This window comes from Heterocephalus glaber, unplaced genomic scaffold (genome assembly GCF_053883595.1).
Source record: "Heterocephalus glaber isolate CG9 unplaced genomic scaffold, H.glaber_assembly_v1.0 deba00001606, whole genome shotgun sequence".
Taxonomy (NCBI): domain Eukaryota; kingdom Metazoa; phylum Chordata; class Mammalia; order Rodentia; family Bathyergidae; genus Heterocephalus; species Heterocephalus glaber.
In genome coordinates, this window is record NW_028258377.1 from 33,819,235 (window position 1) to 33,844,858 (window position 25,624).

Sequence of the window (25,624 nt, forward strand, 5' to 3'; positions counted from 1 at the left end):
GTCTGGAGTGGCCCCAGGAAGGTGCATTTGTAAGAATTCCCCAGGTCGTTCTGGTATAGGTGGTCAGGAGACAGGTGTGGGGCAAGAGGATGAGGAATAAGTGAGGTAGGACCAGATGAAATGGAGATCTAGCCACGGGCCTCCCGCATCAGCAGTACAGTGCTCTCGTCTCTCTTCCAGGTTCAACCAGTGCTATGGAGTGCTGGGGGTGCTGGACCACCTCCACGGGACTGATTCTGTGTTTAAGCAGACCAAGGCCTATGAGAGACACGTCCTCCTGCTGGGCTTCACCCCACTGTCAGAGAGCATCCCCGACTCCCCAAAGAAGATGGAGTGAGAGGGCCCTTGTACATCCTGGCTGTCCCAAGATTCTAAGGTGGCCTGAGGCCTCATGAGTGCACCTAACAATTTGCCCCCTTTAGCCATATACTCTTGATGGCAACATTAGGGTAGAGAGCAGGCCAGCTTTCTAGAAAAGGAGGGCCAAGGATAGAGCCAGGGCTCTCCTAAACTACTGCTGGGACCAGAAATGAGCTTGAATATAGAAAGCTCCCAAGGTTGGAGGTCCACCAGAGGGAGGAGAAACCGCTTTGAGCGAGGTACTGCCCAGTCCCCCACATCCTCTGCTGGCGACTCCCTGTGACTAAGGAAGATGCAGAGGATAGAGATGGCAGTGGCACAGGAGGCTCCGTGGACTCCAGGGGAAGTGGCTTCTGGTGCCAGAGTGGGGGAGCTAGGTACCACTTTGCTTCTGTGTCCTCAAAAACTTTGCTTACCCCTTCCTCTGGCCACAGCCAGGGCACCTTGGCCAATAATTAAAGGTCTCAGTTCTTTTTTTTTGGTACTGGGGATCAAACTCAGGTCCCTCCGCTTGTGAGACAGGCAGTGGAACCACTGAGCTAAATCCCCAGCCCAATAGTTTTGTTTTTTTTTTTGGTACCGGGGATCGAACTTGGTACCTTTCGCTTGCGAGGCAGGCGGTGGAACCACTGAGCTAAATCCCCGGCCCCCTTTATGAAGTATTTTTATATTTTGTCACAAGCCTGTAATCCAGGCACTCAGGAGGCTTGAGTAGGAGGATTGCTCGAGCCCTATTTGGGGCCAGCCTGGGCAACAGAGCCTAAGGCTCTATTTCTTAAACACACACCAAAACTTTAATATCTGATAGGGCCAAACCTCTAGGCCAGCGATGGCGCAAACCTAGAGCTTTCAATAATACAAACAGCCCACTGCAGCACACATGCTGTAGGCTTGCCACCTCTGCTCTAGGCAGAACTGTCAGGAAGGACTTCTTTCCCATCAGCACCCGGAGCTCAGAAGCCTTCTGGGGTGAGCCACTCAACACTTCGTGGGCAGCATGTCCCCTGGCCTTCTACCACCCTGCCCACCCACCTGACCTTGGTGGACTCAGGTCCCGGCCTAGGATAGCTTACAGTCTTGGGTTGAAGTCCATCAAAGCTCCAAGTTCTCACTGCTGTTGGCCGGTACCCAGCACCTGTTCCTTCAAAGAAGCATCTGGAAAAAAGAGTCAATCTTCAGTATATTTAAGAAGGGTAGGGGATGAGAAGAGAGTGTGTAAAGAGGAAGGAGAAAAAGCCATGCATTTTTCCCCTCTATAAGGTCGTTAGATTTTGAGGCGCTGTAAGGGGCCTACAGGGACAAGAGACTCAATTCTCGGGTTCCTTCTGGCACACAGGTGGTTGGTTGGTCGGTCCTTAATAGAGGAGTTTAGCTCTATCGTTTCTGCATCAAACAGAATGGCCCCAAATTCCCAGCAGAATAAACTAATCTCCATTTATTTTAGTACATACAGTAAAACCTTTTGCAAGCATAATTCCTTCTGGAAACGTTTGTAATCCAGAGCACTTGCATACCAAAGCAATTCCCCCCTAAGAAATAATGAAAAAACTCAGATGACTCATTTCACAACCCACAAATATCCATATAAAGTAATACTGCAATATACTACAAAATAATAAAGACAAGACAAACTATAAGGAAAAATAAATTAACCTGCATTTACCTCTGAAACCCTTCGTTGCTGGTGTGAGGGGGATGAGAGGAGAGTTACTGTGTGACAACTTTCACCGTCACTAACAATCACTACTATCTGTTGGCTCAATGGAATCTTTTTCTTTTCCTGAAACTGTAACAAGGAACCTATCCAATGACACACTTTTGCCTCCTTTTGAGGATTTCACAGAAATGTGACGGTGCAGTCATTAAACAGATTCATCTCAGCCTTATTCAGCTGGTGCCTTTCTACAAAATTCTGTAGTTTTTCCACATCTCCCTAATCGCATTTGAAGCGAGGGATTCCTCCTCCTCCTCTGCAGATGAGACCTCCACAACCTCTTGCTGTTGGGAGATGATCACCCACAATCCCGAAGCAATGGAGACAGAGAGGAAAGGGTAGCAGGGGGATCCCTGGCTCAGCTGTGATCACGTGTTTGGCGTCACCTACTTGTATTCCAAGTCATTGCTCATTTATCAGGTTAAAATTTATTAGAAATGTTCGCTAGTCTTGTGGAACTCTTGCAGAACAAGTTACTCACAATCCAAGGCTTTATAGTACTTCAGTTTTCTGTCCACTGCAGGACTTGTTCTGACTCATGATCACGACACTAAAAGCTAAGGCAGTACAAGTAGTCAGCAGCCTCTTGCATAACCATCCCTAACAGGAATGTGTGGCAGTGAGGTTGGATTAATTCATCTTCCTGTCCCCAAAGTACCAATAAATCTGCAGAAGCCCTGAACACGTCTGAATGCTTTTCTTTAGCCTATGGAGGCCATTGGTGGCACTGAAAGACCTACCCACCTGGACAGTGGTAGAACTCACTAGAAAACCATCTCCTAGGAAGTGCCAGGTATGGGAGACGACAGCTGTCAGATGAACCAGTAAGGCCAGGCCTCATGTGTAATGTAATTATATGTGAGTGGGGGGCTCCTGTTCCACCCCTCCCTAGTGTCATGTCTCAGGGTTCAGTGGCTGACCTGGATTCATGAAGGTCACACATTACTTAGCTGTTACTCCTTCATATTCCCACAGAGAAGTGTCCAGAGAGGGGCGGTACCTCCTTCCATAAGGAATCACATCAACTTTTGTCTTCTTGGCTATTACAATGTGGAAAGTCTGGGAGCCAGGAAGTGGGCTAAAAGCCTGAAATTCCATCTGCTGGGACTGTAACGCTCACTTCTGTGGCACTGGCTATGGTTCCTATGTTCTGCTTAAGATAAAATAGGTAGGGCCGGGGATTTAGCTCAGTGGTTCTGCCACCTGCCTCACAAGTGCAAGGTCCTGAGTTCGATCCCCATTACCAAAAAACAAATAGAGAAGACAGAAAAGGTGAATATGAATTCAAGATCTTAAGACTCCTGTGGAGGCAGATGTGGTAGGAGCCCCAAGGAGCCCCTGCCTCAGGGAGACTTCCCACAGCTCCAGGCAGCACCTCGACTGAGATTTCATCTGCTCCAGCAGAGCAGGAGCTTCCTCTGGCTCTAGGGGCCCCAACTGGGTCCATCTATCTCACCCAACAGAAGGGCCCCAAAGAGAAGGAAGACCAGTCAGTATTTGCCTTTTCATATTTTTATTTTTATACATTTTTTTGTATTAAAAAGAAAAGCATAATTACCACAAATTACAAAGGACTAAAGCAGGACTAGAATAATGAATGAATCACTTCAGCCTGGGAAGCAGATACTCTCAATAATATTAATGTTATAATACAAGCTCATTCAAGTATTTTACATTTTTTTGTCCTTTTAAGTGTGATATCCTAGCACATGGTAGAGATAATGTACTACGAGTGTAAGGTGGCGCCTTCTCCGCAAAGCCAGACGACGAGTTTTCCTCTCCAGTGAGAAACGGGCTGTAAGTTCTGTCTTCTCTGCCTCTGCCATCAACACAGCTGAAGGAGGAAGAGTGGGGTGCGGGAGAATCTAGGGCCCCTTCCCACAAGAGATACTTCGGGGTTCCCATTCAAGAGGGTGCCAGATAACGCAGATCACTCTACCCAAGCTTTTGGCAAAACCTCACCCATCCTAACTACTCATCTTCTTGCCCCTCCTCTCCACTTCAGGGCCTTCTGAGCAGCTTACTTTCTCTTCTGTACATCAATCATCAGGAAAGGGGGAAGCTACAGTGGAACGAAACAGAAACATTGAACGACTTTGAGGGAGGCTCAGCGCCTCTGAGCCCCAGGGGTCCAGGCTGGGGCAGGGTTGGGAGGCTTCCTCTACTGGTAGTGCATCTGCTCCCAGGCGCAGCAGAGGACAGGCAAGATCCCGCCCTTTATGAGAGCTGAGCCAGCCCTTGTGTGTGACGCCCAAGGGTCGCGCTGGCGCCGCCCAGCCTGGGAAGGGTGGAGGGTGCACAGGGGTTCGGGCAGGCTGCTTCTTTGTGTCTCAGGTCTGATTGCCCACAGGAAGATGGATAGCGGGTGTGAAGTGGCTAGCCCCGATGGCCCTGCCACTCCTGGCATGCTTGTCACAGATACATCGGTCCTAAATTCAAGTGTCTTCAGAAAGTGAGGATGTAAACTACTCTTTGCAACATTAACTCCTAACATGTTACAAAAAAATAAAAAGAAAAAAGCCCCCCTCCCTCCTCAGCCTAGGTTGAGATGAAACCCTCACCTTCCTACCCTGAAGGGGCTTCCCCTTCGGGGCTGTCCAAGAGCAGGGAGAGGAGAGCAGCCCGGGCCTAGGAGTAAACTAGATGAGAACAGCCTTTCCCCCACCTCCATGGATTCCCTGTGCCCCCAAGCCCAGCGGAGGCCAAACGCTGAGGTTACTGAGGTGCTAGATACAGTATGGGACTGAGTGACTTGAAGCAAAGCAAGAAGTGAAGGGCAGGAAAAGGGGGTATAGGAGTCCATGGTCTGATACCATGTGAGGCAGGCACCGACCAGACCCGTCAGGGAAAGGCATCAAATGCCCCCTTCACAGCAGAAACCGGACACTCCTCCTTGGTCTGAGACGACTGGGTCACAGGAACAGAGACAGGCTTCCCACGTACTAAACACTGGGAGGGCAAGGCCAAAGCAATGAGGCACCCGAGACGGGGGCAAGCCCTGTCAGCCTGGGACACTGCCTCCTACTCCCGGCCTCTTGGCCAGCAGAGGAAGCCACTCAACAGGAGGCTCAAAGACACTGCAATAACTGAGCAGCAAGACCACAAACTTCCCCACTGGAGGCGAATGTGCAGTCACACCCATACCAAACACATGTCCCAGTCTGTATGGGTCAGTCCTTCATCACCCTCCCTAGCTTCTGACGACAGGAGACTCCAGCCATTCCACTGTCATTCACAGCCCAACTCAGGCAGTCAGTGGCCGGAGAAGAGAAGTCAGGTATACTCTATGTCCACATATACCTTCCTGCCACAGGGCTTCACCCATCGGCAGGATTCCTCCCCGCCCCCAGTTCCTCCTCATCCCTCGTCCCCAGGCAGAGTCAATTAGAGGGCAGGTAGAGATGGTTTGCAGAGGGGGATGCAAGATGGGGAGAGCCCACCAGACCAATGGAGGACAGTGACACATTTGTCATCTTTTATGAGACAAAGCCTCCTTGAGGTCTCAGAGATCTTTCAGGAGATCACGAGAAATGCAGTCAGGCCTCAGCTGCCAGCTGTTCAGCTGTCCCCTCTAGCACGGAAGATGCTCAGGCCGAGGACAAGCGCGTTCCAGATCCAGGCCAGCTCTGGTTTCCAGCAGTCTGAAGCAAACTTGCCCTTGGGGTTCTGAGAGCAGGATGAAGGGCATCACAGCAGGATGGGGCCTGGCGTGAGGCAACAGCAAGCAGAGTGAGGACATGACACTGGCAGCAGGACGCAGACATGGATGGACATCAGCTTCCAACGATGCAGCAGCAGGGATATCTGGGCACAGCTCAGAAGCGAGTCGCCCCGACTCTCTCGCCTCCAGGCAGGAGGCGCTGCACATGCAACTCGGTCCAGAGGAAGGATCTAGCCAGCCCACGCCAGGCACATCCAGAGAAGGTGGGGCTCTTCGGGTCCGCTCCCCGAGGAAACAGGCGTTTGGGTGTTATTTCACATTCCCACCACACAATAAGGCAACTTTTAAAAAAATATTATTTCCAAGAACAAAACAAAAAAATTCTAAGGAGAGGGGAAAGACATCACTTTCTATGATCAGGAAGGGCTTTTCTGATTTTTTTTTTTTTTTGGTTTTTTTTTTAATGGTCAATTTTGTCTTTTTTTTTTTTAACTTTTTAAAAAATTTTCCCAAGGATGGAAAGGTCAGAGAAAAATAAAATAAATCATCTTTCAATAGTCTTTTCTGGTCTGAGCAGCGTTTCTCTGGGCTGGGGAGCAAGGGAAGTGGGAAGAGGGAGTGGGGAGAATCCTTTGGTTTCCTTCCCCCAGAAGGTGGCAGAAGGGCATGGGGGGGGGCGGCGATGGCCAAGCCCAGGTGGTCAAGGGGCTGCTGCTCCCGGGGCCCAGGGCACTGCCCGCCTTCCACCGGGCCCAGGGCCTGCTGGTGGGCTGCATAGTTGGCTTCAGGGGGAGCAGGAGGAAGGGGCTGTGGGTGAGGACCAGGGCTGCGGCCTACTAGCCGTGGGCAGGGCTGAAGAGTGATTTTGGTAATCCAGACAAACTATCAATAATTTAAAACTTGATATATATATATGTATGTATGTGTGTGTGTATATATATATATATATATATATATATATAAAAAATCTCCCCCCTTTCCCTCCCCCCGTAGAAGAAGCCAGGATGGAAAAGTCGCGGAGAGAGGAGGGAAGGGGATGTGGAGCTCCTGCCCAGGGTACCTCTAACAGCCCAAATGGTGTGTACACTGCTGCTCAGCACAGAGGCCCATCCTGTCAACTCCAGGCCTGGCCCTTCTCTGTCCCCTCTCTTGGGACCGGGCACCCCCATGGACCCTTACCCACCCCACCCCTTCCCCCAAACCCCAGGGGCTAAGGGCTTTTCACTTTCCCAAAGTTTGTGTGTCTGAGCGCTGGCTTGTCCATTTAGCATCTTCCTGGATGGGCTGGCCAGTCGGTGATGTAGTGGGCTGGCTGACCACGGCGGCAGGCCTGCTGGAAGACTGGGAGGGGCACCGCTTCCTGCCCTCACCACTGGCACCACCTGCTACCACTGGATGTCGTTTGTGGTTGCCCTCCTCACCCATGGGGGGCTACAAAAGAGGAGAGAGTCACAGGTAGACTACAGGGCACTATCCGAAACTTCTTACCAGGCTGTCTACAGACGACATTCTACCTCCAAATGCAGATAATGAAGGGGTCTGATCTTCAACATAAATTCTCAGCTGGTAAGCATTTCTCTACACCTAGCACTGTGCTAATTTATGCATATTCTCTCATGAGTCCCACACCATCCTTGAACGAGGACGTCATTACCAATTTTACAGATTAGGAAACTGACATAGAAATGTGATTTGCCCAGGATCTCATAGGTGGGAAGTCGCAAAGACAAAATTTAGGTCCACTTATTCCTGAAGACCAGCCTTTTATCCACACAGATTTCTGCTCCCATCTGAGAAGGGATCTCCCACCTAGGAAACAATGTGTGAAATGTGGCGCGAAGCATGCTGTCTGAGCTCAGAAGGGCAAATGCTCCTGGGGACCACCTCAATCCCTTCCAGGCCCCTAAACAGGCCAATGTAATGAGAATCAGATCATGATCCAGTCTGGCCCCACCATTACCAAGTTCTGTAACCTTGAGAACACTTCTTCCTTTTTTGGGTACCAAAGTTATGAGCCATTAAGGGTTCTCTTTACACTGGGAGAGCTGAGCAGTGCTGACACCATGTCCTGGGGTGGTCAAGGGCCTTAGTTTACCCACCTGTGAAGACAGCAGTAAGCCCCGCCCACCTCACCACAGGTTCAGAGGTCAGTGTACACAGAGTGCCTATTACATAGTCAATACTCAGCGGCAGTTTTAGTGCACACTTCACTATTGAGCCACACCCCCTGCCATCACAAACTCTTCCAGTCTTTCCCTCATCTCCGGAGTCCCTGAAGCGCTTGCACAGAGATAGCCAATCAAAATCTGCTGAACAGAACTCCAACCTCTTCCCTTGATAGCACACTAGCAATAACCGAGACCCACCACTGGATGTCACTGCTGAGGCACTGATCCAGAAAACAGAGAAGCACTGGACATCAACTTATAAACTTCTAGATTGGAAACTGATCTTTCTCAGAAAGGGCAAACACATTTATCATGGGTGGCCAATCCTGACACAAACAGTACTTATGGAGATCCTATTTTTGACTCTTAGTGGTGAACTTGGGCACAGGAGCAAGGAGGGTTGTAAGAGGTAAAGGAAAGAACCTTAAGATGACTTAGCAATATTCACAATAAGGAGACTGGAGCAAACACACAACTCTCCACTTGGCATCCCCTGTCTATCCTTACCTTCATTTTACAGATTGGGAAACGGAATAGAAAACCCAAACTTGGGGGTTCCCTGGGCTAGTCTAGGCAGAGCTGGGACAAGACCTATACACCCTGATTCCTGGAACAATTTGCAGCACAAACAGGAGTTGAAAGAAGAGATTTTTTCACTCACATCTACTCGGAAGTCTTCTAGACGTCGGAATTTGCCGAGGTATTCTTGTAGTTTGGGGTCAATGTCCAAATTTTTGGCTTTGGAATATTTCAAGAAGGCCCAGAACTTCTCCAACCCATAGAGCTGGCCTATAAGGAAAGAAGAGGAGAGAAAGGTACAGAGAAACTAGACAGACGAGAAATGAGAAATGAAGATAAAGAGGCTACAGGGGAGGGTGGTGTGATACAACAGAGAAAGACCTAGGTGAACTGAGGAGACAGGAAGAAGGCCTAGAGGATCAGGGCATGTGGAGGAGAGCCAACTCTCTTACCAGCTTCATAATCCTTCACAGTTTCCTCCTGGAAATCCTTGAATATGTCCAGCCGGAACTTCTTTTCCAGACCATAACTATAGTATCGAAAAAGGCACTCCAAACCATACCTGTGGGAAGATAAATCAGAGAAGTCAGGGCAGTGTCTTCATCTGTAAAATGGGGAAATGTACCTATGTATGACAGCAGAGGAACTATGAGAGTTTAAAAGAATGAGCTCTTCTTCTATTGAAAAAAAGGCAAATATCCTTGAAGGCTAATATTTAAGGCTAGTCTAAGTGGGTCCAGCATCAAATATTCAGTTTACCAGGAGTCAGCAAACTTCATTCACCCCTCCCCACCCCCATTTCTTCACTACTATCCCTTTGCACAGTGTCCCTGGCTGCTTTCTGCAATAAGAGCAGAGCTGGTAGCTGGACAGAGACCTTACAGCCCACTAATCCTAAAATATTTACTATCTGTGCTTTTCTTAGGTACAGGGTCATGCCAAGTTTGTCCAGATGGGGCTCAAACTTGTGATGCCCTCCTCAGCCTCCCAAAGTGTTAGGAGTATGTCCCACCATGCCTGGCTTATCTGTGCTCATTGAGAAAAACTGTCAACCTCTGGTACAAGCTCTCTGCAAAGCCATTCAACCATGCCAATTAGTAGGTTTGTCCAATTATTTGAGTCAGAAACTTCACTTCTAGGAAATTTGTGCCAAGGAAATGGCCAAAAACTATGGATTTAGATTTTATCAAAGTATAAAATATTCACAGCAGCATTACTGAACAAATTCTAAAAGAGAAGCATTTAAGAAAAACCATGGTAGGGACTGGGGATTTAGCTCAGTGGCACCGTGCCTGCCTCACAAGCGCAAGGTCCTGGAGTTCGATCGCCAGTACCAAGAACACCATGGTAAATCCACAAAATGGAATATAAGTTGTTAAAAATTATATTGTAAATATATATCAACAGATACTTAAAAATGTTTATAATGTATATATTATCAAGTGGAAAAAAAAGTATCAAAGCATCATGCTGAACAACCCTGTTTTTATAAACACATCAACTTTACATCTATGCATGAATGCCAAGCCCAGAGGGCACAAACATAAAAAATACTCATACTGGTTATCTTTGGAAGTTGAATACGAGATCTTTCTTATCTGTTTTTCTAAACTTTCTACAAGAAGCATCTAACTGCTTCTGTTAAGAAGGAAAAGAAGTTCAGCATTTTAACAACATGGAAAAATGCTCATGCTGATAAATGATAAATAAAAATAAGAGTCAAAAGGACACTCACGGGACAACCCTGATGGTGGCACATTACTCCTTGCTGTTTCTGGACTGAAGGATACTTCCCTACCTTTCTCAAACACTCAAATTACTTACAGGGAACGCATTTACGGCAGCAGGAAAGTAAGTTTTAAAAAAAGGGTTTTGTATATAGCAAAATACTGTAAATGATCTACGTTTCCGTAATAGGAGATGGGTTAAATAAATTGCAGTATATCCAAATACTCTAAGATCATGCTACAGTTCAAATATGGAATGATTTCTAAGATAAAGTATTAAGAACTGTAAAGGACAAAAACAAAAAAATACTATATATAATGTAGAAGGCCATCTTTGGTACAAACAAAAAAGGGATCGCAGTGGTGTGGGAGAGGAAGCAGACGACTACCTGCTTATACAGAGAGGACCGCTAGGATTTTAACGCTACTGGTTGCGTCTGAAGAAAGAAGTGACACAGCGGGATATGGCTGAGAAGGAGACTTCTTACTACATGACCTTTTAAACTCTTTGAAATTTGAACCATGTCAATTCATTCCAGTATTCGTTTGAAAATAAGACATACACACGCAAGGCATTTCCAACCACAGTTCTGGAATGAGACTCAATGGGGACCCTCACCAGACCCCAAGCACTAGCCAGAGCCCTGGCCCAAGCCTGCTCACCTGTAGCCTTCTTTGGCATCCTCCAAAGCCAGCTGCTTGAACTCCTCATACATCTTCTTGTTGAAGTGATCTCGGAGGAAGAAGGACCAGAAGCGGAACAGAGTGTTCATCTCCTGAGACTGGCCAATGCCCAAGCGCTTCCGCTCTGACGGGGAAGGAAGGAAGCCAGTGTGAGAGTCGGGCCGCTTTTGCTCAGGAACAAAGGATCCTGGGACCTAAGAATGGCGTCCTTTCTCTTGGACCCAGCAGATATCCACTGAGCACTAACCATTCTGTGCCAAGCCCTGCTGCTGGTTACTACCCCAAATGGGGGCATCAGCATCTGAACTGGGCCATCCGCCTAGCTCTTCATCGCAACTGGTATCACTTTCAAGTGAAGGCAGAACAAGGCAAAACATGAACAGATTATCTGTGAATTCTCTAACTGCATTCTGCTCACTTCCTCAATTAACAAGTACAAAATGATAACATCAAGAAATCATACAACACCAAGAGTACAAGCAACAAAATTAGTAGAGACAGACAAGAAGATATCATACAAACAAACAAACACCCAAGCATTAAAAATGCAAAAAGAAAAGCCAGGTACAGTGGCGCATGCCTGTAATCTCATGACTCTAGGAAGCTGAGGCAGGAGGATCACAAGCTCAAGTCCAGCCTGGCAACTTAGCAAGCCTGTCTCAAAATAAAAGGACTGAGGACGTAGCTCAGTGCAAAGGCCTTAGGGTAATCCCCAGTGAAAAGATGACCCCCAGGGTAGGAGAAAACATTTGCAGATCACAGACATCTAGAGTACATAAAGAACTCCCAGATTTAGTAACAGGATAAATAATCCAGCTTTAAAAAATGGGAATAGGCTTTTCTCCAAGAAGACATATAAATGGCAATGATCATATAAAAAATCCGTCAATGTCATTAGTGCCCAGGGAAATGCATATGAAAACCACAAGGAACAGCACTTTATACCCTGTAACATGGGTGTAAAAAAAAGACAATAACAAGATTAGGTGGAAACGGAAAAATCGAATCCTCATAGGCTGTTTTAAGAATGTAATATGGTGATACCAATATAGAAAGCAGTCTCAAAATTCCCTGAAAGGTTACCATGTTACCACAGCTACCAAATGAGCCAGCAATGCTACCCTCCACCCAAAATAAACAAAAATCTAAGTCCATAGAGAAAGTGTGCCCGAGAATGCATAAGAGCATCACTCCTCATAACAGACATAAAGCAGAAACTCTGAACACAAGCTAAGTGAAGAATAAACAGGAAGTGATTAGTCATAAAATGGAATATGATTTAGCCACGAAAAAGAAATGAAGTACTGATATATGCCACAACTTGGATGAGCCCTGGAAATATACTAAGGGCAAGGGGTCAGTCACAAAGGACCACCATATACTATCACGCCCGTCATGTGAAAAGCCCACAACTGGCAAATCCATAGAGACACAAAGGAGACTGGCAGTTGTGTAGTGCTGAGAGGAATGTGTTTTGGGGTAAAGTTCAAGGAATAAGAAATGAACAACAGGCAGCGGTACAGGATCCCTTTTTGAGGTAATAAAAATGTCCTATAATTAATTCTGCTGATGGAGGCACCACTGTGAATATATTAAAAGTCAATGTATTATGTACTTTAAATAAGTGAAAAGTATGGTATGTGAATTATATCCCAACAGAGTTATTACTTAATATTCATCCTCTCTCTCTCTTTCTCTCTCTCCCTCTCAAGAGGCAGATGAACCAAGAATATAGTACCCAGGTTTTGTACTTTTCAGTCAATCTACCAGATATCTACAATTAAAAGGCATCTGATTCTGTGATAAAATATGCAAGAGCATCTGTCCAGGTTTACTGCTTACACTGTCTTCTAGAGCAGGGGTGAGCCAATTCTGTGCTCTGAAAGGTCAGAAAGTACTTCAGGCTTTGCAGGCAACACAGTCCCTGTCACCAACTCTTTTCCCTCTGCCATCCCTTAAATGTAAAACTGTTCTTGGCTCCAGAGCCATAAAGCAGACCACAAGCCATCACATGGCCACCTGTGCTCCACAGAATACAGTCTATCCCTGCATACTCCTTTCTGATGGACAGTGGGCCCCTCTGGGCAATGGCTCAGTTGGGAATCTTGCCAGAGATACAAAAGTAATTGTCATTTTCTGTATCAATGGAGGAAGATCAAGGAATGGGAATACTCCAAGTGCTTAGCTTCCTGTACTTCAAAAGCACCTAACCTGAACCTTGAACCCAACATTAGCCTTTCTTGTTATAATGTCATGTCACTTTTCCTTCTAAGGCCAGAAAAAGTCACCAGCTCCCTACCCTGTAGCTCTATAGCTCTTACACTCTGGGACCAAGTAATGGCCCCAGAGGCTCAGCTCCCTCCTTCACTTCTTACCGTTAAGGCAGCGCCTCCGATACTTGTGGTAGACATGTTGTGTGAAGCCATTCTCCTTGAGCAGCTCATGGGAAGGATGCTGGAACTTGGGCAGGGACTGAGGAGTACAGCCATAGCTGCCAACAGCAGGTGTCCCTTCTGAAGGGCTAGAGCTACAGAGACGAGAAAGACAGTCACTGAGTTCTCCTCAGCAGGCCTACATAAAGTGAGGAGGGGTCCCTTTGATACCTTCTATGAGCTAAGATCAGCCTGACACATTGCGCTGGGCTGTCACATCCAAGAGTCTGATGAACTTTTTGGCATCATCCCTCAAAGGTTTCAAGAAAAGGTCACTGAGGCTGTGAGACTCCTCCAGGGTCAAGGAGCTATTAAATGACAGATCTGTCCAAATGCCCACAATCTGAACACCCAACCACTTATTTACCTTAATTCTTTGCCAGCCACATGGATCAATCCACCTATATTTCTCTCAAAACGCTATTTTCAGCCTTTAGTGGCTTCTAAATTGCCTTACAACAGGTAAGAAACACAGGGGTTATTTTACTGAAAGCACATAGAAAAGAATTTGGGCCCTAGGCTGAGAAGATGACTCAACAGAGCTGGGATGGGGCCAAGGAATCCAGAACCTGGAGCATGCTAGACCACCACCCCACTACTGAGCTACATCCCTAGTCTTGTTAAGTCGCCCAGGCTGGGTTGTGAACTTGCAACCCTCTTGCCTCAGCCTTCTGAATAGCTGGGATAACAGGTTGGTTTTCTATTTCTTTTCATTTTGCTAAGGGGCACTGAACCCACAGCCTCAGGCATGCTAAGCACACGGTCTACCACTGACTTAGAGCTCCCATTCTTGTATTTCTCGCCCTAGTACTGTGGACTGGACCCCGGGTTACTCTACCGCTGAGCGATATCCCCAAACCTTTTTAAATTTGATTTTGAAACAGGGTCTAAGTTACCCAGTGATAGAACTTGAACCTGAGATTCTCCTGCCTCAGGTATGTGCGACTGTACCTGGCTTAACCCCTGTAATTTTATTCAATGACCTGGCCATTCTACTTTAGGAAAGCAGCAGATACCCAGATATGGGAATCAATTCAAACATACTGCCTAAGCATACCAGATGTCGTGTGGATGTGACATTACTTTAGCACACTTCCCCTTCCCAGGCCCGGGGCTAAGCTTTCCATACTATCGGCTGCTTGGCTTTAGATACTTCAGACCAATTGTCCCAGTCTGGTGGATCCATGGTCAGGACCCCCATCCCACAGGTAGCTTGCTCTCCTCCCCCAGTGCCGCAGTACCTAATGGATGCAGTCCGGGGCCTGTGCTCGCGGGAGTCCATCACCCAGCCCACATGGCTCTCCAAGGGCGGGTTTGAGCTGTGCCTTGTCTTCCTTTTTCGAGGCATCTGTAAAGGTCAGTCCAGGTCTTGTTATCTCTGTACTCCTACAACTCTGAGGAGCTTCAAGGTGTCTTACAGGAAGAGACACCCTCCTATGTGGCCGGTACCTCGAGTATGACAAAAGTATTTTCCTATCTAGTCTCCCACAAGATGCTCAGGTGTGAGCCAGCAACTGGTCCATCTACTTCACAGGTAAGGAAATGGCAGCCTGACAGTAGGCAATTTGCCTGAGGACTCCCACCTGGTCAGTCCTTCTTAGGCTACCACTCCTAGGCCTGGTGTATTTCACAGATATGGTCACTCAATCCTGAGTCCTTCAGCCTGAGCACACAGATCGAACGGGGCCCTCAGAACAGCCCTGGTTCATACAAGGCAAGGGAGAGAAGCAAAGCACTGGAAGCCTAAGAAGTGGAACTGCAACCCAGGCCAGCAGAGCCTCACCTTGGCATCTAGCGTCCGTCCTTCTTTCACCACTGGGTAAAACCGTGACGTCTGGCTGGAGTCTTTGAGCTGTGGGGTCCGGGGTGTGCGGGGGGTTCTGGCATTGCGGTAGTTTGGCGATTCTGGGACAGTGGTCGGGAGAGAACGGGCGATGGTGGAGGGCTCAGGAGCACCAAACAGCTTGTGGGCCAGGGCATCAGTGGGAACTACACAGGCAGAGAGGGTCAGCGAGGAGAAGCAGGCCTCCAGCCCCTCCTGCCCACACCAAGTCTCCAGGGTCTGCCCCTCACCTTGCTGGAACCTCGGTGGCCCAGGAGGAACTTCCTGGTTGGGATCCACAGGGGGTTCTGGGGTCAGTGTGTCAAACTGCTCCCGGCTGATCATGTTGACTTTCTTGAAGTTCTCAACTTCTTGCTGCAAAGGATGTGAGATGGGCGGTGAAAGACATTAGTCAGCAAGCTGCTCCGGCCTGCTCAGGAATCAAGCCTGGCAGGAAGCGGCCACATGCACATACACAGAATCCTGGTCCCCAGGCTCTGAGCTACCCACAGTCACTCCTCAACCCCAGTTACCTTGGCATGCAGATGCTAATCCAGAGAGGCCAGCACCGGCCTCACCCTCCCTGCAGTCATTGACGTCAGGCTGACTGGAGCTGCCCAGCACCTCCCCACAGCCCTTCCTGCTGTGGCCTTGTTGCCCAGTGGCCAGGCAACCCCACCGAGCACACCTCTGCTTGTTACACACGCTCCCCAAGCCTCACCCACCACCTAACATACTCACTCTGTGAACACCAACGAAGATGTTTGGACTGCACCTATCTTTCCTCCATTTTCTATACTTAAAGTTCTTTAAGACACCTTGAGAAAAACCTCTTTATACATGCCTCGCCTCATTTACTCAAGGATAGAAAACACAGTCTAAGCTTTATTCTGTTTTCCACAAAAAAGTGTCTTGCCAAGTGTTCTATGACACTAAATATGGACTCGGAGGCAGACGTTAGACCCCTCCGCCCACGGCAGTTCAGTGTTCACACATCTCTTGCTCTTAATGGCCTGGGCAAGGTGCCAGCATCGCCTCCTCTATACAGGAGGACACCAGGCTCTGGACTGGAGGAACGTGCCAGGACACACCACCTTCTCCATACCTTACAGGTACCCTAGGTCCCACACTGCTGCATCTGAGCCTCACCTTGATCTGGGAATATTCAGGTTCAAATTTCTCAGTCCACAGGTCCTGCTCATAGTAGAAGAGCCCATCGTTAATGACCTTGGCCAGCTCGGCACTCATCTTGGCACGGGAGGTATGGTTGCCCGTGCGATCCCCTCCAGGGTGCCGGCGCATGTAAGGTGGCGTCTGGGTGACAATGAGGATCTTGTTGACATCCCGATCATCGATCTCATAGTCAGAGTCCTCATCAGACCAGGCGGTGAAGGTGTTCTTCCGCCCATCCATCTGTTCCATTTCCTCATCAAACAGGAAGTCTAGTTCCTCTTGCTCCTCCTGATCCTTAGACATCAGATGCTGGGAAGGAAGGTGCTGAGGCAGAGAGGTCGGGTGGGCAAACCTGGACTCCTCTGACTTCTGAAACAGGGACAGACCAAGGAGAAGGAATCACCAGGGCGTCCTGGGCCGGGCTCAGCAGATGTCCCATGGGACAGAGGCTCTGGTTCCTCAGCATAAGACTGTCACAGCTGTGGCCCTGGTAACACCAGCAGATCACAGGTGTCCTCCCTAGAGTCGGCGTCAAGGAGAAAGGGATATCCCACACGTACCCAGGTTCCTCCACTCACAACTCACCTAAGTCATTCACAAACCACTGTTTACCTTTATATCCTACACAGTAGCTAGCCTGGGGGTGGGCACATGGCAGAATTTTAACAGGTTATTCATCCATTCATCTGACTATACATCTCCCATACACTGAAGCTCTAGGAACCAAGGTGGCTTGCTCTCCAATATACACTCAGAACCTTGACTGAGACCTAGCAACAGCAGATGTGCAATGACCTGACAAATGCCCAAGTATCCAACAGTACCAGGCTCTCTGTACGAAAAACCTAAAAGCAGAATAATAAGACAAGGTCTCTATATTTAGGAAGCTTACAGTTCAGCGGGAGAAAAAGTCAACAAACCAGCCAATAGCAATGTAATTTTTTTTGGGGGGTACCGGGGATTGAATTCAGGTCCTTGTGCTTGCGCAGCAGGCAGCGAAACCACTGAGCTAAATCCCCGGCCCAACAGCAATGTAATTTTGTAAAGGCAATAAACAAGATTTCTGGTAGTACGCAGGAAGGGTGCTTAATCAACTAGGAGTGGGGATGGTCAGTGAAGGCCTCCTTGAAGAAGTGGCTACTAAAGGATGAACATAAATAAGACAGATAAAGGCAGGGACAGTGTTCTAAGCAAGAAGAACATGGACCAAAGGCAATAGAAAACAGGGTGCCTTCAGCAAGAAAAAAATACTTCAGAGTGCTGATAGACTGAATTTATGTGACACTCTGAAGCAATGATCCCAATACACAACCAAAAGGCAATTCCCTCCTGGGCAAGGAGCTTCCCCCAAAACTCCAAACCCATCTCATTTAAGATTCAAGACAGGCCAGGCTGGAAGAGAGGCCCCAATTCTCAAATGGCGGGCTGATGTGGCTCTATCTTTCCAAAATCCTTGCCGCCAGTAGGCCTGGGCCTTATACAGTCCTTGTCTACTCATTACACCTGTCTCATGACTCTGGCCTCATCTGCAACACTTTTTAAAGGGCTGAGGCCAAAACAGTGGGGAATTCTGGGAATGAACAGATGGAGAAGAAAGTGATCAGGAGCCAGTCATGGTGGCGAAAGAAACAAGGGAACATAAGCCCCAAAGAGGTCATCAAAGGGGATGGAGCAGAAGGAAGTGGTAATTTTAGTTTGAGATTGAAACATTCTCTAATAGTGGATTCCATCTGTATTATACTATCTATACATATTGCTTTACTAGTTCTAGAACATTTTAACTCTTTTCCTCTTAAGAACAAAAAACTGAAGCCTTGAGATATTCAACAAACTTTCCTGTGGTTTAGTCCAGAATTGGTGGATGGAGTTACCCGACCTGGGCCATGCATCTACTCTCTCTACCATCTCTCTTATATATAGGACTATGAAGACTTATATATGGGCTTATACATATGGGACTTATATATGGGACTATGAAGACAAATTCAAGGGAAAGGGACAGAAAATGCAGCCCCTTGGAATTAGATGAGGTAAAAGAACAGCCAAGAGTCAAGAAACATGAGCCATTGCTGTCATACGCTGTATGACCTCTTGCTGTAAAAAAGCCACTTAGCCAGGTGTGATAGCATGTATGTATTAATTCCAGCTACTTGGGAGGCTGAGGCAGGAGAACCAAAAGATTGAGGTCAGCTTGGGTAACTTAACTAGACCTCATCAAAAACAGTAACAACACCACCAACAACACCCAAAAAACAGCCCCTGAGAAACACACAGTAGGGTGTCCTGAGGGGAGACCCCTGGAAAATGGAAACAGGTCGTGTCAACCCTGCAGCAGTCACTACTGATGACCTCAACTACATCATGACCCTGGACTACCAGGCTTCCTGCTCGACCCTGCAAACCAGAGCACTACACCCATTTCAACTCTCCTAGGACTCTAGCCCAGGGCCCAGGAACCCAAGGCAGGGAACACGGCCTCACCCACCTTGGGCCGTGCTGGGGAGGGCCGAGGCCTCTTCTTGACTTCAATCCAGTTCTCGGAATCCAGGTCAGGCAGGCTGGCAGACAGCCCCTTAGGCAGAGTCTTTAGGTTGCTGACCTCCTCTGTCTTGGTTGGCACTGGGGTAACTGCACGAGGAGAGCCAGGTGCCGATTCTGAAGGGTGGAAAGGCAATGTCCTCATGGCTCTAGTCCTGAGGCCACCCCTGACGAGGACTACAAGCCAGAGGGCAAGGGCAAAAGGGTTATCTACATGCTGGGAGTGGACCTACCCGTCTCCTTCTGGTAGTGCTGGCGGGGAACAAACTCAGGGCAGTTGAGAAGCTGGGAAAAATCAGTCTGTGAATAATCCACTATGGGGGGGCCAGGAAGAGGCCACTTCTCAGGCTCTTCCCTCCTTCGGACTTTCTCATCAACGATCTCCACCACCTTGCTATCCTTTAGGGCCTATAAGGAAAGAAAAGGGATGAGGGGGAAAGACTACAACAACCTGAGATCCTGGAAATGCTAGACAGCTGGGTCCCCAGGAACTTGGGTGTTAAGTTCAGCACCAGCAGTACTATTACAAACTGGTGCCTTCTTCCATGACTGCCAGACACAGCCAACGTCCAGACTCGCAGGAGGGAACCAGCATGAAACCTCATCACCCTACTGACCCTGCAATTCTACTTCTAGCAATCCAGAGAGCGCTTAAACAAACAGGTGATGGTATTTGTAAGATTTGGACAAAAAATTCATAGCAATATTTCTTTTCTTCATAGCAGTATTTTTTTTTTTGGTACAGGGGATCTAACTCAGAACCTTGCACTTGCGTGGCAGGTGGCAGAACCGCTGAGCTAAATCCCCAGCCTCTTCTTCATAGCAGTATTTGTTTTTTTTTTGGACCAGGGATCGAACTCAGAACCTTGCGCTTGCGAAGCAGGTGGCAGAACCACTGAGCTAAATCCCCGGCCCCATAGCAGTATTTTGATAGGAATTTTTTTTTAAAGGAAACTTTCTAACTTGCCACATTAGTAATTTGAATAAATTATGGTACAGCCATTTAATGGAACACTACTTGGACATTTATAAAAACAGCTTTATAGTATTAGTGCTGAAGTGATAAGACACAAATATATTGTCAAAAAAACAAGTGTAAGTCAGGCATGGTGGTGCACACCTACGATCTAAGCTACTCAGAGGCTGAGGCAGGAAGATTCCAAGTTTAAGGTCAGCCTAGGCAATTTAGTGAGACCATGGCTCAAAATAAAAATGAAAAGTGGGCTGGGGATATAGCTCAGTGGTACAGCACTTGTCTAGTATGTGTGAAGTTCTGGATTTAATACCTACTACCCTCCACCCCAAAGACATAGGTCAGTATATAGAAGATCTTTTTTTGTATTTGAATTTTTAAGTAAGAGCAGAGATATACTCAAATAAACTACTCATTTATGACTTGTATTGTGACGTCTCCCCAAAGCTTTTCAGAGATGGCTGGAACTAGAGTGTGAATATGGATTAAGGATGTGTGATAACTAAATTAGTCCACTTGGTTTAACATAGTTCTAGTTATGGATGATGGGAAGATCCACCCTGGGTGGAGGTCTCACCAACCAATAGGATTATAGCCTGAATGGAATAAAAGGGAAAGGGAGGCCTGCTGATGCTACTGCTATTTAGCTGCCTTCTGCTTCTCTGCCATGGACTGCTTCTCCTCTGCCATGCTCCCCTGCCTTAGAACTAGCTGATTATGGACTGAAAACTGTAAAATAAACCTTTCCTTCTTTAACCTGTGGGTGCTGGGTACTTTGTCCCAGCAACAAGAAAATAACTAAGATTTTGGTACCAGAAGTGAGGCTGTTGCTGTGACACCGTGTGGTTCTTCAGAACTTTGGAACTGGCTTGTGCAAAGAGTTTGGCAAAGTTCAGAGTCTGAGATTAACTGTGGCAGATTAATATGGTGGAAGAAATTTCAAGGCAATCTGATGTTGAGGCAGGGATATTGCTACCTGTTGTGGGCTTTTAGCCAGATCTATGCTGAGAATCAAGAGCAAAGGGCCCAGTAGAATGATTTAAAATTTTTTTGAGTTTGATCAGAAAGGAAGCTCCAATGAAGTTGCGGCCTGCAAAGATGTACCAGAGAACTTGGTGGCTAAAAAAAACAAAAAACAAAAACAAAAAAACCCCTAGGACAATAGAAAAGATGGCCTAGGACGTCACAAGAACCAGTAGGACTCCACTTCTTTGCAGCCTCAAAATTGCAAAGGGGAGAGACTTTGCTTTGAGAAGAGCACCCCAGAGCACCATGTTCCAGAATGGCCTACAGAATTTGCTCCTCTGGATTGGGTTTATTGTGCTCACCCATCAAGGCACTCAAACCCTACAGCCAAGAGAGAAAGCAGCCTGGCTACTGCTCCAGCAGGTTGCAGACCTTGGCATCATCCACATGGTGCTGGCTTTAGGTACACACAGAATGCAAGAGTTGTGGGGTCAGGAAGGCTTCCACTCAGATTTCAGAAGGCCTGGGTGGCCAGGCAGTGCCCCCTGGAGGGCAGTGTATAAAGCTCTGAGTGTGAAGCTGATGTACAGTGGAGACCACAGAAGGTTGGAGAAGCCAGGAACATAGATCATCTGAGGAAAGCCACAAAGAGTGAGCACAGCCAGACCAAGAGAGAGGCTATGAGGGCTACAACCACTGACAGTCCCGTAGGGCAGAGCCACCCAAGCCCTCTGCAGTTCACATCTTACTGCAGATTGCCCCAGATGCTGGTCATGGAACTATGAGACTTAATATCTGCCCTGCTGAATTTGGTCTCATTTCTGTCTATCCTCCTATTCCTACCTTTTGGAACAGGAATGTTTATCTTGTGTCATTGTATGTTGAAAATATTTAACTTTCCTTTCATCTTTACAGGGGGACTTTACAATGTATCCTGAATCTCACAGGAGAATTTGGACTTGGACTTTTCAGTAATCCTGAAACTGCTAAGACTTTGCTAACTTTTAGAGACGAAGTGCATTTTGGACAAAGGGATGCACGTCTTTTCCACTGATTAGTTTAGCATAGTTCTGGGTATGGATAATGAGAAGGCCCATCCTAAGATGTGGGTGGCATTGAAGCATGAATGGTGTAGAAAAGGCAGGGAGGCTCACTGCTGCTACCTCGCTGCCTTCTGCCTGTTCTGCCATGGTCTGCTTCTCCTCTGCCACACCATGCTGCTTTGGGAGCCACCTGTATGGACTGAATCCTCTCCAAACTGTGAACCAAAATAAATCTTTCTTCCTTTAAACTTCTAAGTGTTGGGTATTTTGTCCCAGCAACAACGAAGTAACTAAAACAACTACTGTGCGTTTTTATCTCTGGGAAAAAGTGAGAATTAGAGCAGGGACAGGAGAGTTTTCTATTTAGAAAATTCTGAGATGTTTTAAATAAATGAAAGAGGAAATGTGAATATGTGATAACATACTCTGTTAATGAGGCTGAGGAAGAGGCACTTCTGTATATTGCTGAGCATAAAAGGGTAAAATCCCTGATAAGGCAATTAGGTGGTATCTAGCAAAATTACAGATACATTCAGGGTTAACTCAGCTATCCTACTTCTAAAACTCTAAAATGAAGATTTCTGGCAAAAAATATAAAAAGCTAAATTTACAAGGCTATTCATTAGCACTAATACAGTTCATGTATTAGTACAAGACTGGATATGATCAAAGTGAATCTATGGCTGGTGAACAAAACCATGGTATCTTGCAGGTAGTTCCCAGGTATATAAAGTAAAAAGAAAAAAAGACATACATGCATAGTGCATATGTTACCGTTTGCCTGAGAAAGAGGAAGAACACAAATACATGCAGAGGCATTTGCTTTTTTTTTAATGGAAGGGTTTAGAAAAGGTGAAAGTCATGTAATTTATGTTAGATGTATATGAATACACTAAGTTCAGACTTTGGAACCATGTTAATTATTCTACATAAATGAAAAAGAAGTGAGAAAATTACAGGAACAAGAGAGACACAATCCTTAAAACTCGAGCACAAGGTGAAAGTAATAAATACCAAGTTGAAGACATAAGTAAAGATTATTTCAAATGACTTGAAAATACAACCAGTGATAGTGTAGATGTTGTAAGAATAACGTGCATACACTATGGAATAAAACAAGTAATCACACTGATGCCATTAGGAAATTCTTCCCCGAGAGAAAGAAGTAGGTACAAACATCCTTGGTATTAGGTAAAGAACCAGTATTCCTGGATTTTAATAGAAAATATCAGTGTAATCTCTACTGTATTTTATCTTACCACAAAACCCCCTTAAGAAAGTGATCAAGGAGCATTTAGCACCCCCCTATTAATTCAGACTATGGTATCCCCCCAAAAGGAACCAGGCTCCCTTTAAAAAGTAACCAATTCCCTGATCTGCAACAGATTAGGGTCCCACTGACCAAATATGGGACAATTTATATCACTATATTAACTTCAATAGGTTGAAATAACGTATGTTTGAATCAATGTTTATAATAATAATACACAATGGTAAAACAAAAATTCCTAAATCTCACTGGTCACTTTTGAAAGTTACTAGAGATCAGCTCCTAATTCTGCAAACTATTAACAAAACAAAACAAAACAAAAACCCCAGAACATTTATCTGCCCTTCCTATACAACCACTTAGTGAATAACTGATGAAACAAAGCTTTTCCTTAAAGAGGTATTAGAGCTAATAAATGAAGACTGACAGAATATCTCTACAATAAAATTACAGGTTGATAAATTTAGCTCAGTGGTTCTGGCAGCTGCCTCACAAGTGCAAGGTCCCAAGTTCGATCCCGGTACTAAAAAAAAAAAAAAACCACCAAAAAAATAGGTAATGATAATTAAGAGCAGCTTTATCACAAGAGTAACAACAGATGAAATATCCCATGCCACCTGAGAGAACATATCATTATCTATGATGTACTCCTGACAGGCAGGGGAAAAAACAAAAAACCTGAATCTGGTCCTATGTTTAGACCACTAATTTACCAAAAACTGGGAGTACAGGTGAGTATGTTACTCTGTCCACTGAATACACAAACCCAGTTTACTCTCGTAATAAATATTTCTAGGTGTGATAATCATGGTGTGGTTATTTTTTTTTTTTTTTGGCACTGCGGATCGAGCTCAGGACCACGTGCTTGCAAGGCAGAGGCGGGCTAATGGTTGTTTTTTGAACCAAGTTTTTGCACTGAAACATCTATGGATGAAATGCCAAGTTCCCTAGGATTATCTTTACTCTTCTACTGGTATGACAGGGGACACAGATCATGAGAGAAATGAACAAAACTGGCTGGAGGGTGATATCTGAAGCTTGCGGAAAGTTCACTGTACTATTCTGTCTACTTTTACAAATGTCTGACTTTATCTCTAATAAGAAGTAAGAAAGGAAGGAGGAGAGGAAGTTAGCTAAATTTTAGGACTTTAGAAGTAATTAGATAGGGCCAGGGATTTAGCTCAGTGGTTTCAAAAACTAAAGAAGTAATTAGATGGGGATTCTTTCCAAGGCTTTCTGCCTTTGCCCAAAACTCCAGCTCCATGAGGAATGATCTTTGTTTCCCTGGCACCTCAGCCCCAGGGAGTGAGACATACCACAAAGATGAGTGAAATGTCAGTGGTGAGGGCCTGCACTCGGTGGAAGGAAGCAATAAGGGTGATGGGAAGGAAACCATCGGCATCCATTTTCCGTCTCAGGAAGAAGTCTCGCTCTAAATTGTCCACGCTGAAGTAGTATTCACTGAGTAGAGGGGAGAGGAGAGATCACTGAGAAACTGCTGCATCATTTACCAGAGAGCCTTCCCTGTTCTGCTGTCCACCCTGACAGTCTCAAACCACCTGTCCCATCCCACCCTCTCACACAAACAGTAGAGGGCTGGAAAGAAATGATGCTATCCCTTCATGACCTCTACTGCCTCTGCCCTTCAACCCTTTGGCATGCCTGGCAAACTCTTCATCCTCCTTTAAAATCCAGTTCCAATGTTGTCAGTCACTTTCTTTTTTGCTCCTAAAACACTTGGAACTCTACTACAATGATCTGTTTCCTTGTGTGACTCGTCCAATAAATTGTGAAACTATGTATTATTATAGTGGTTAAGAGCAAAGATTCCTGCCATCAGAAAGAAATGAATTCACACTGGTGTTACTTATTAGCTATGAGACTCTGCGCAAGTTAACTGGGCCTATTGGCTCAGCTATAAAATGGGGATAAAAAGACCCAGCTCATAGGACTTCCGCAGCTGAAAATTATAGGATTAAATAAGACAATGTCTGTATAGCACTTAACACTGTGGCAAGCCAATGGTGAGAACTCAAGAAATGTTTGCTAGTATTTGTTCAATGCTACAAATGGACGCAGAGAGGACAGATTCTAGGAATTTTCCCTCCTTTGTGTTACTGGAAGCTTCTAATTTCCTTAAGGCTAATATGGTTTTATTTCTATAATAAACCGTAACTAGGAACAGTCGGTTTAAGAGACAGGAGGCAAGTTATCTTTCACAGCTCCAGCCAGGGGTCACGTATGGAGCTAAGGCCAGAAGGGCTCACCTAGCCCTGCTCTGCTATTTGCAACTCCGTGGCAGCCCATCCCTCTCAGCCTGCAGGAAAGAGGCCTCTGCGTACTCACATCTGACGCTTGATGTAGTCTTTGAGCAGCTCCTGGTCCACACTGTAAAGTTCAGTGCTGCTGACATTGTCAAAGTAGTAGGTGATATTGTTCATGTACTTGGGGGTACGAGGCCCCTCCGTACCATCAAACTTTCGGTAGCCAAACTGGTAGTCAAAATGGGCTATGGGAGAAACGAGTGCCATAAGGAAGAGAAGATCCTGGCCTACCACCCTGCCGCACTCCCAT

General features: G+C 46.4%; 2 protein-coding genes across 7 annotated transcripts in view; one reads left to right on the plus strand and one right to left on the minus strand.

The window, feature by feature from the left end:
• Faxdc2 (fatty acid hydroxylase domain containing 2) overlaps positions 1-2,756 on the plus strand; it is a 47,415-nt gene extending 44,659 nt beyond the window's left edge. Inside the window, exon 11 of the mRNA XM_004836510.4 lies at positions 181-2,756. Coding sequence (XP_004836567.2) covers positions 181-337 — 157 coding nt within the window. The 3' untranslated portion in view covers positions 338-2,756. The remainder of the gene's footprint in view (positions 1-180) is intronic.
• A 3,414-nt stretch (positions 2,757-6,170) lies between these two features.
• The window catches only part of Larp1 (La ribonucleoprotein 1, translational regulator), an 86,331-nt gene continuing 66,877 nt past the window's right edge, over positions 6,171-25,624 (minus strand). For 3 of the 6 annotated variants that reach the window (XM_021240772.2, XM_021240764.2, XM_021240760.2), the window contains exons 7-18: positions 25,397-25,559; positions 24,367-24,511; positions 19,032-19,206; positions 18,746-18,915; positions 16,237-16,629; positions 15,049-15,462; positions 14,507-14,613; positions 13,209-13,360; positions 10,813-10,957; positions 8,875-8,984; positions 8,565-8,692; positions 6,171-7,166 (exon numbers count right to left, since the gene is read on the minus strand). In XM_021240772.2, the coding sequence (XP_021096431.2) occupies positions 6,957-7,166; positions 8,565-8,692; positions 8,875-8,984; positions 10,813-10,957; positions 13,209-13,360; positions 14,507-14,613; positions 15,049-15,462; positions 16,237-16,629; positions 18,746-18,915; positions 19,032-19,206; positions 24,367-24,511; positions 25,397-25,559 (2,312 nt within the window). In that variant the 3' untranslated portion in view covers positions 6,171-6,956. The remainder of the gene's footprint in view (positions 7,167-8,564; positions 8,693-8,874; positions 8,985-10,812; positions 10,958-13,208; positions 13,361-14,506; positions 14,614-15,048; positions 15,463-16,236; positions 16,630-18,745; positions 18,916-19,031; positions 19,207-24,366; positions 24,512-25,396; positions 25,560-25,624) is intronic. The other 3 variants (XM_004836523.4, XM_021240762.2, XM_021240770.2) reach the window with 2 other exon arrangements.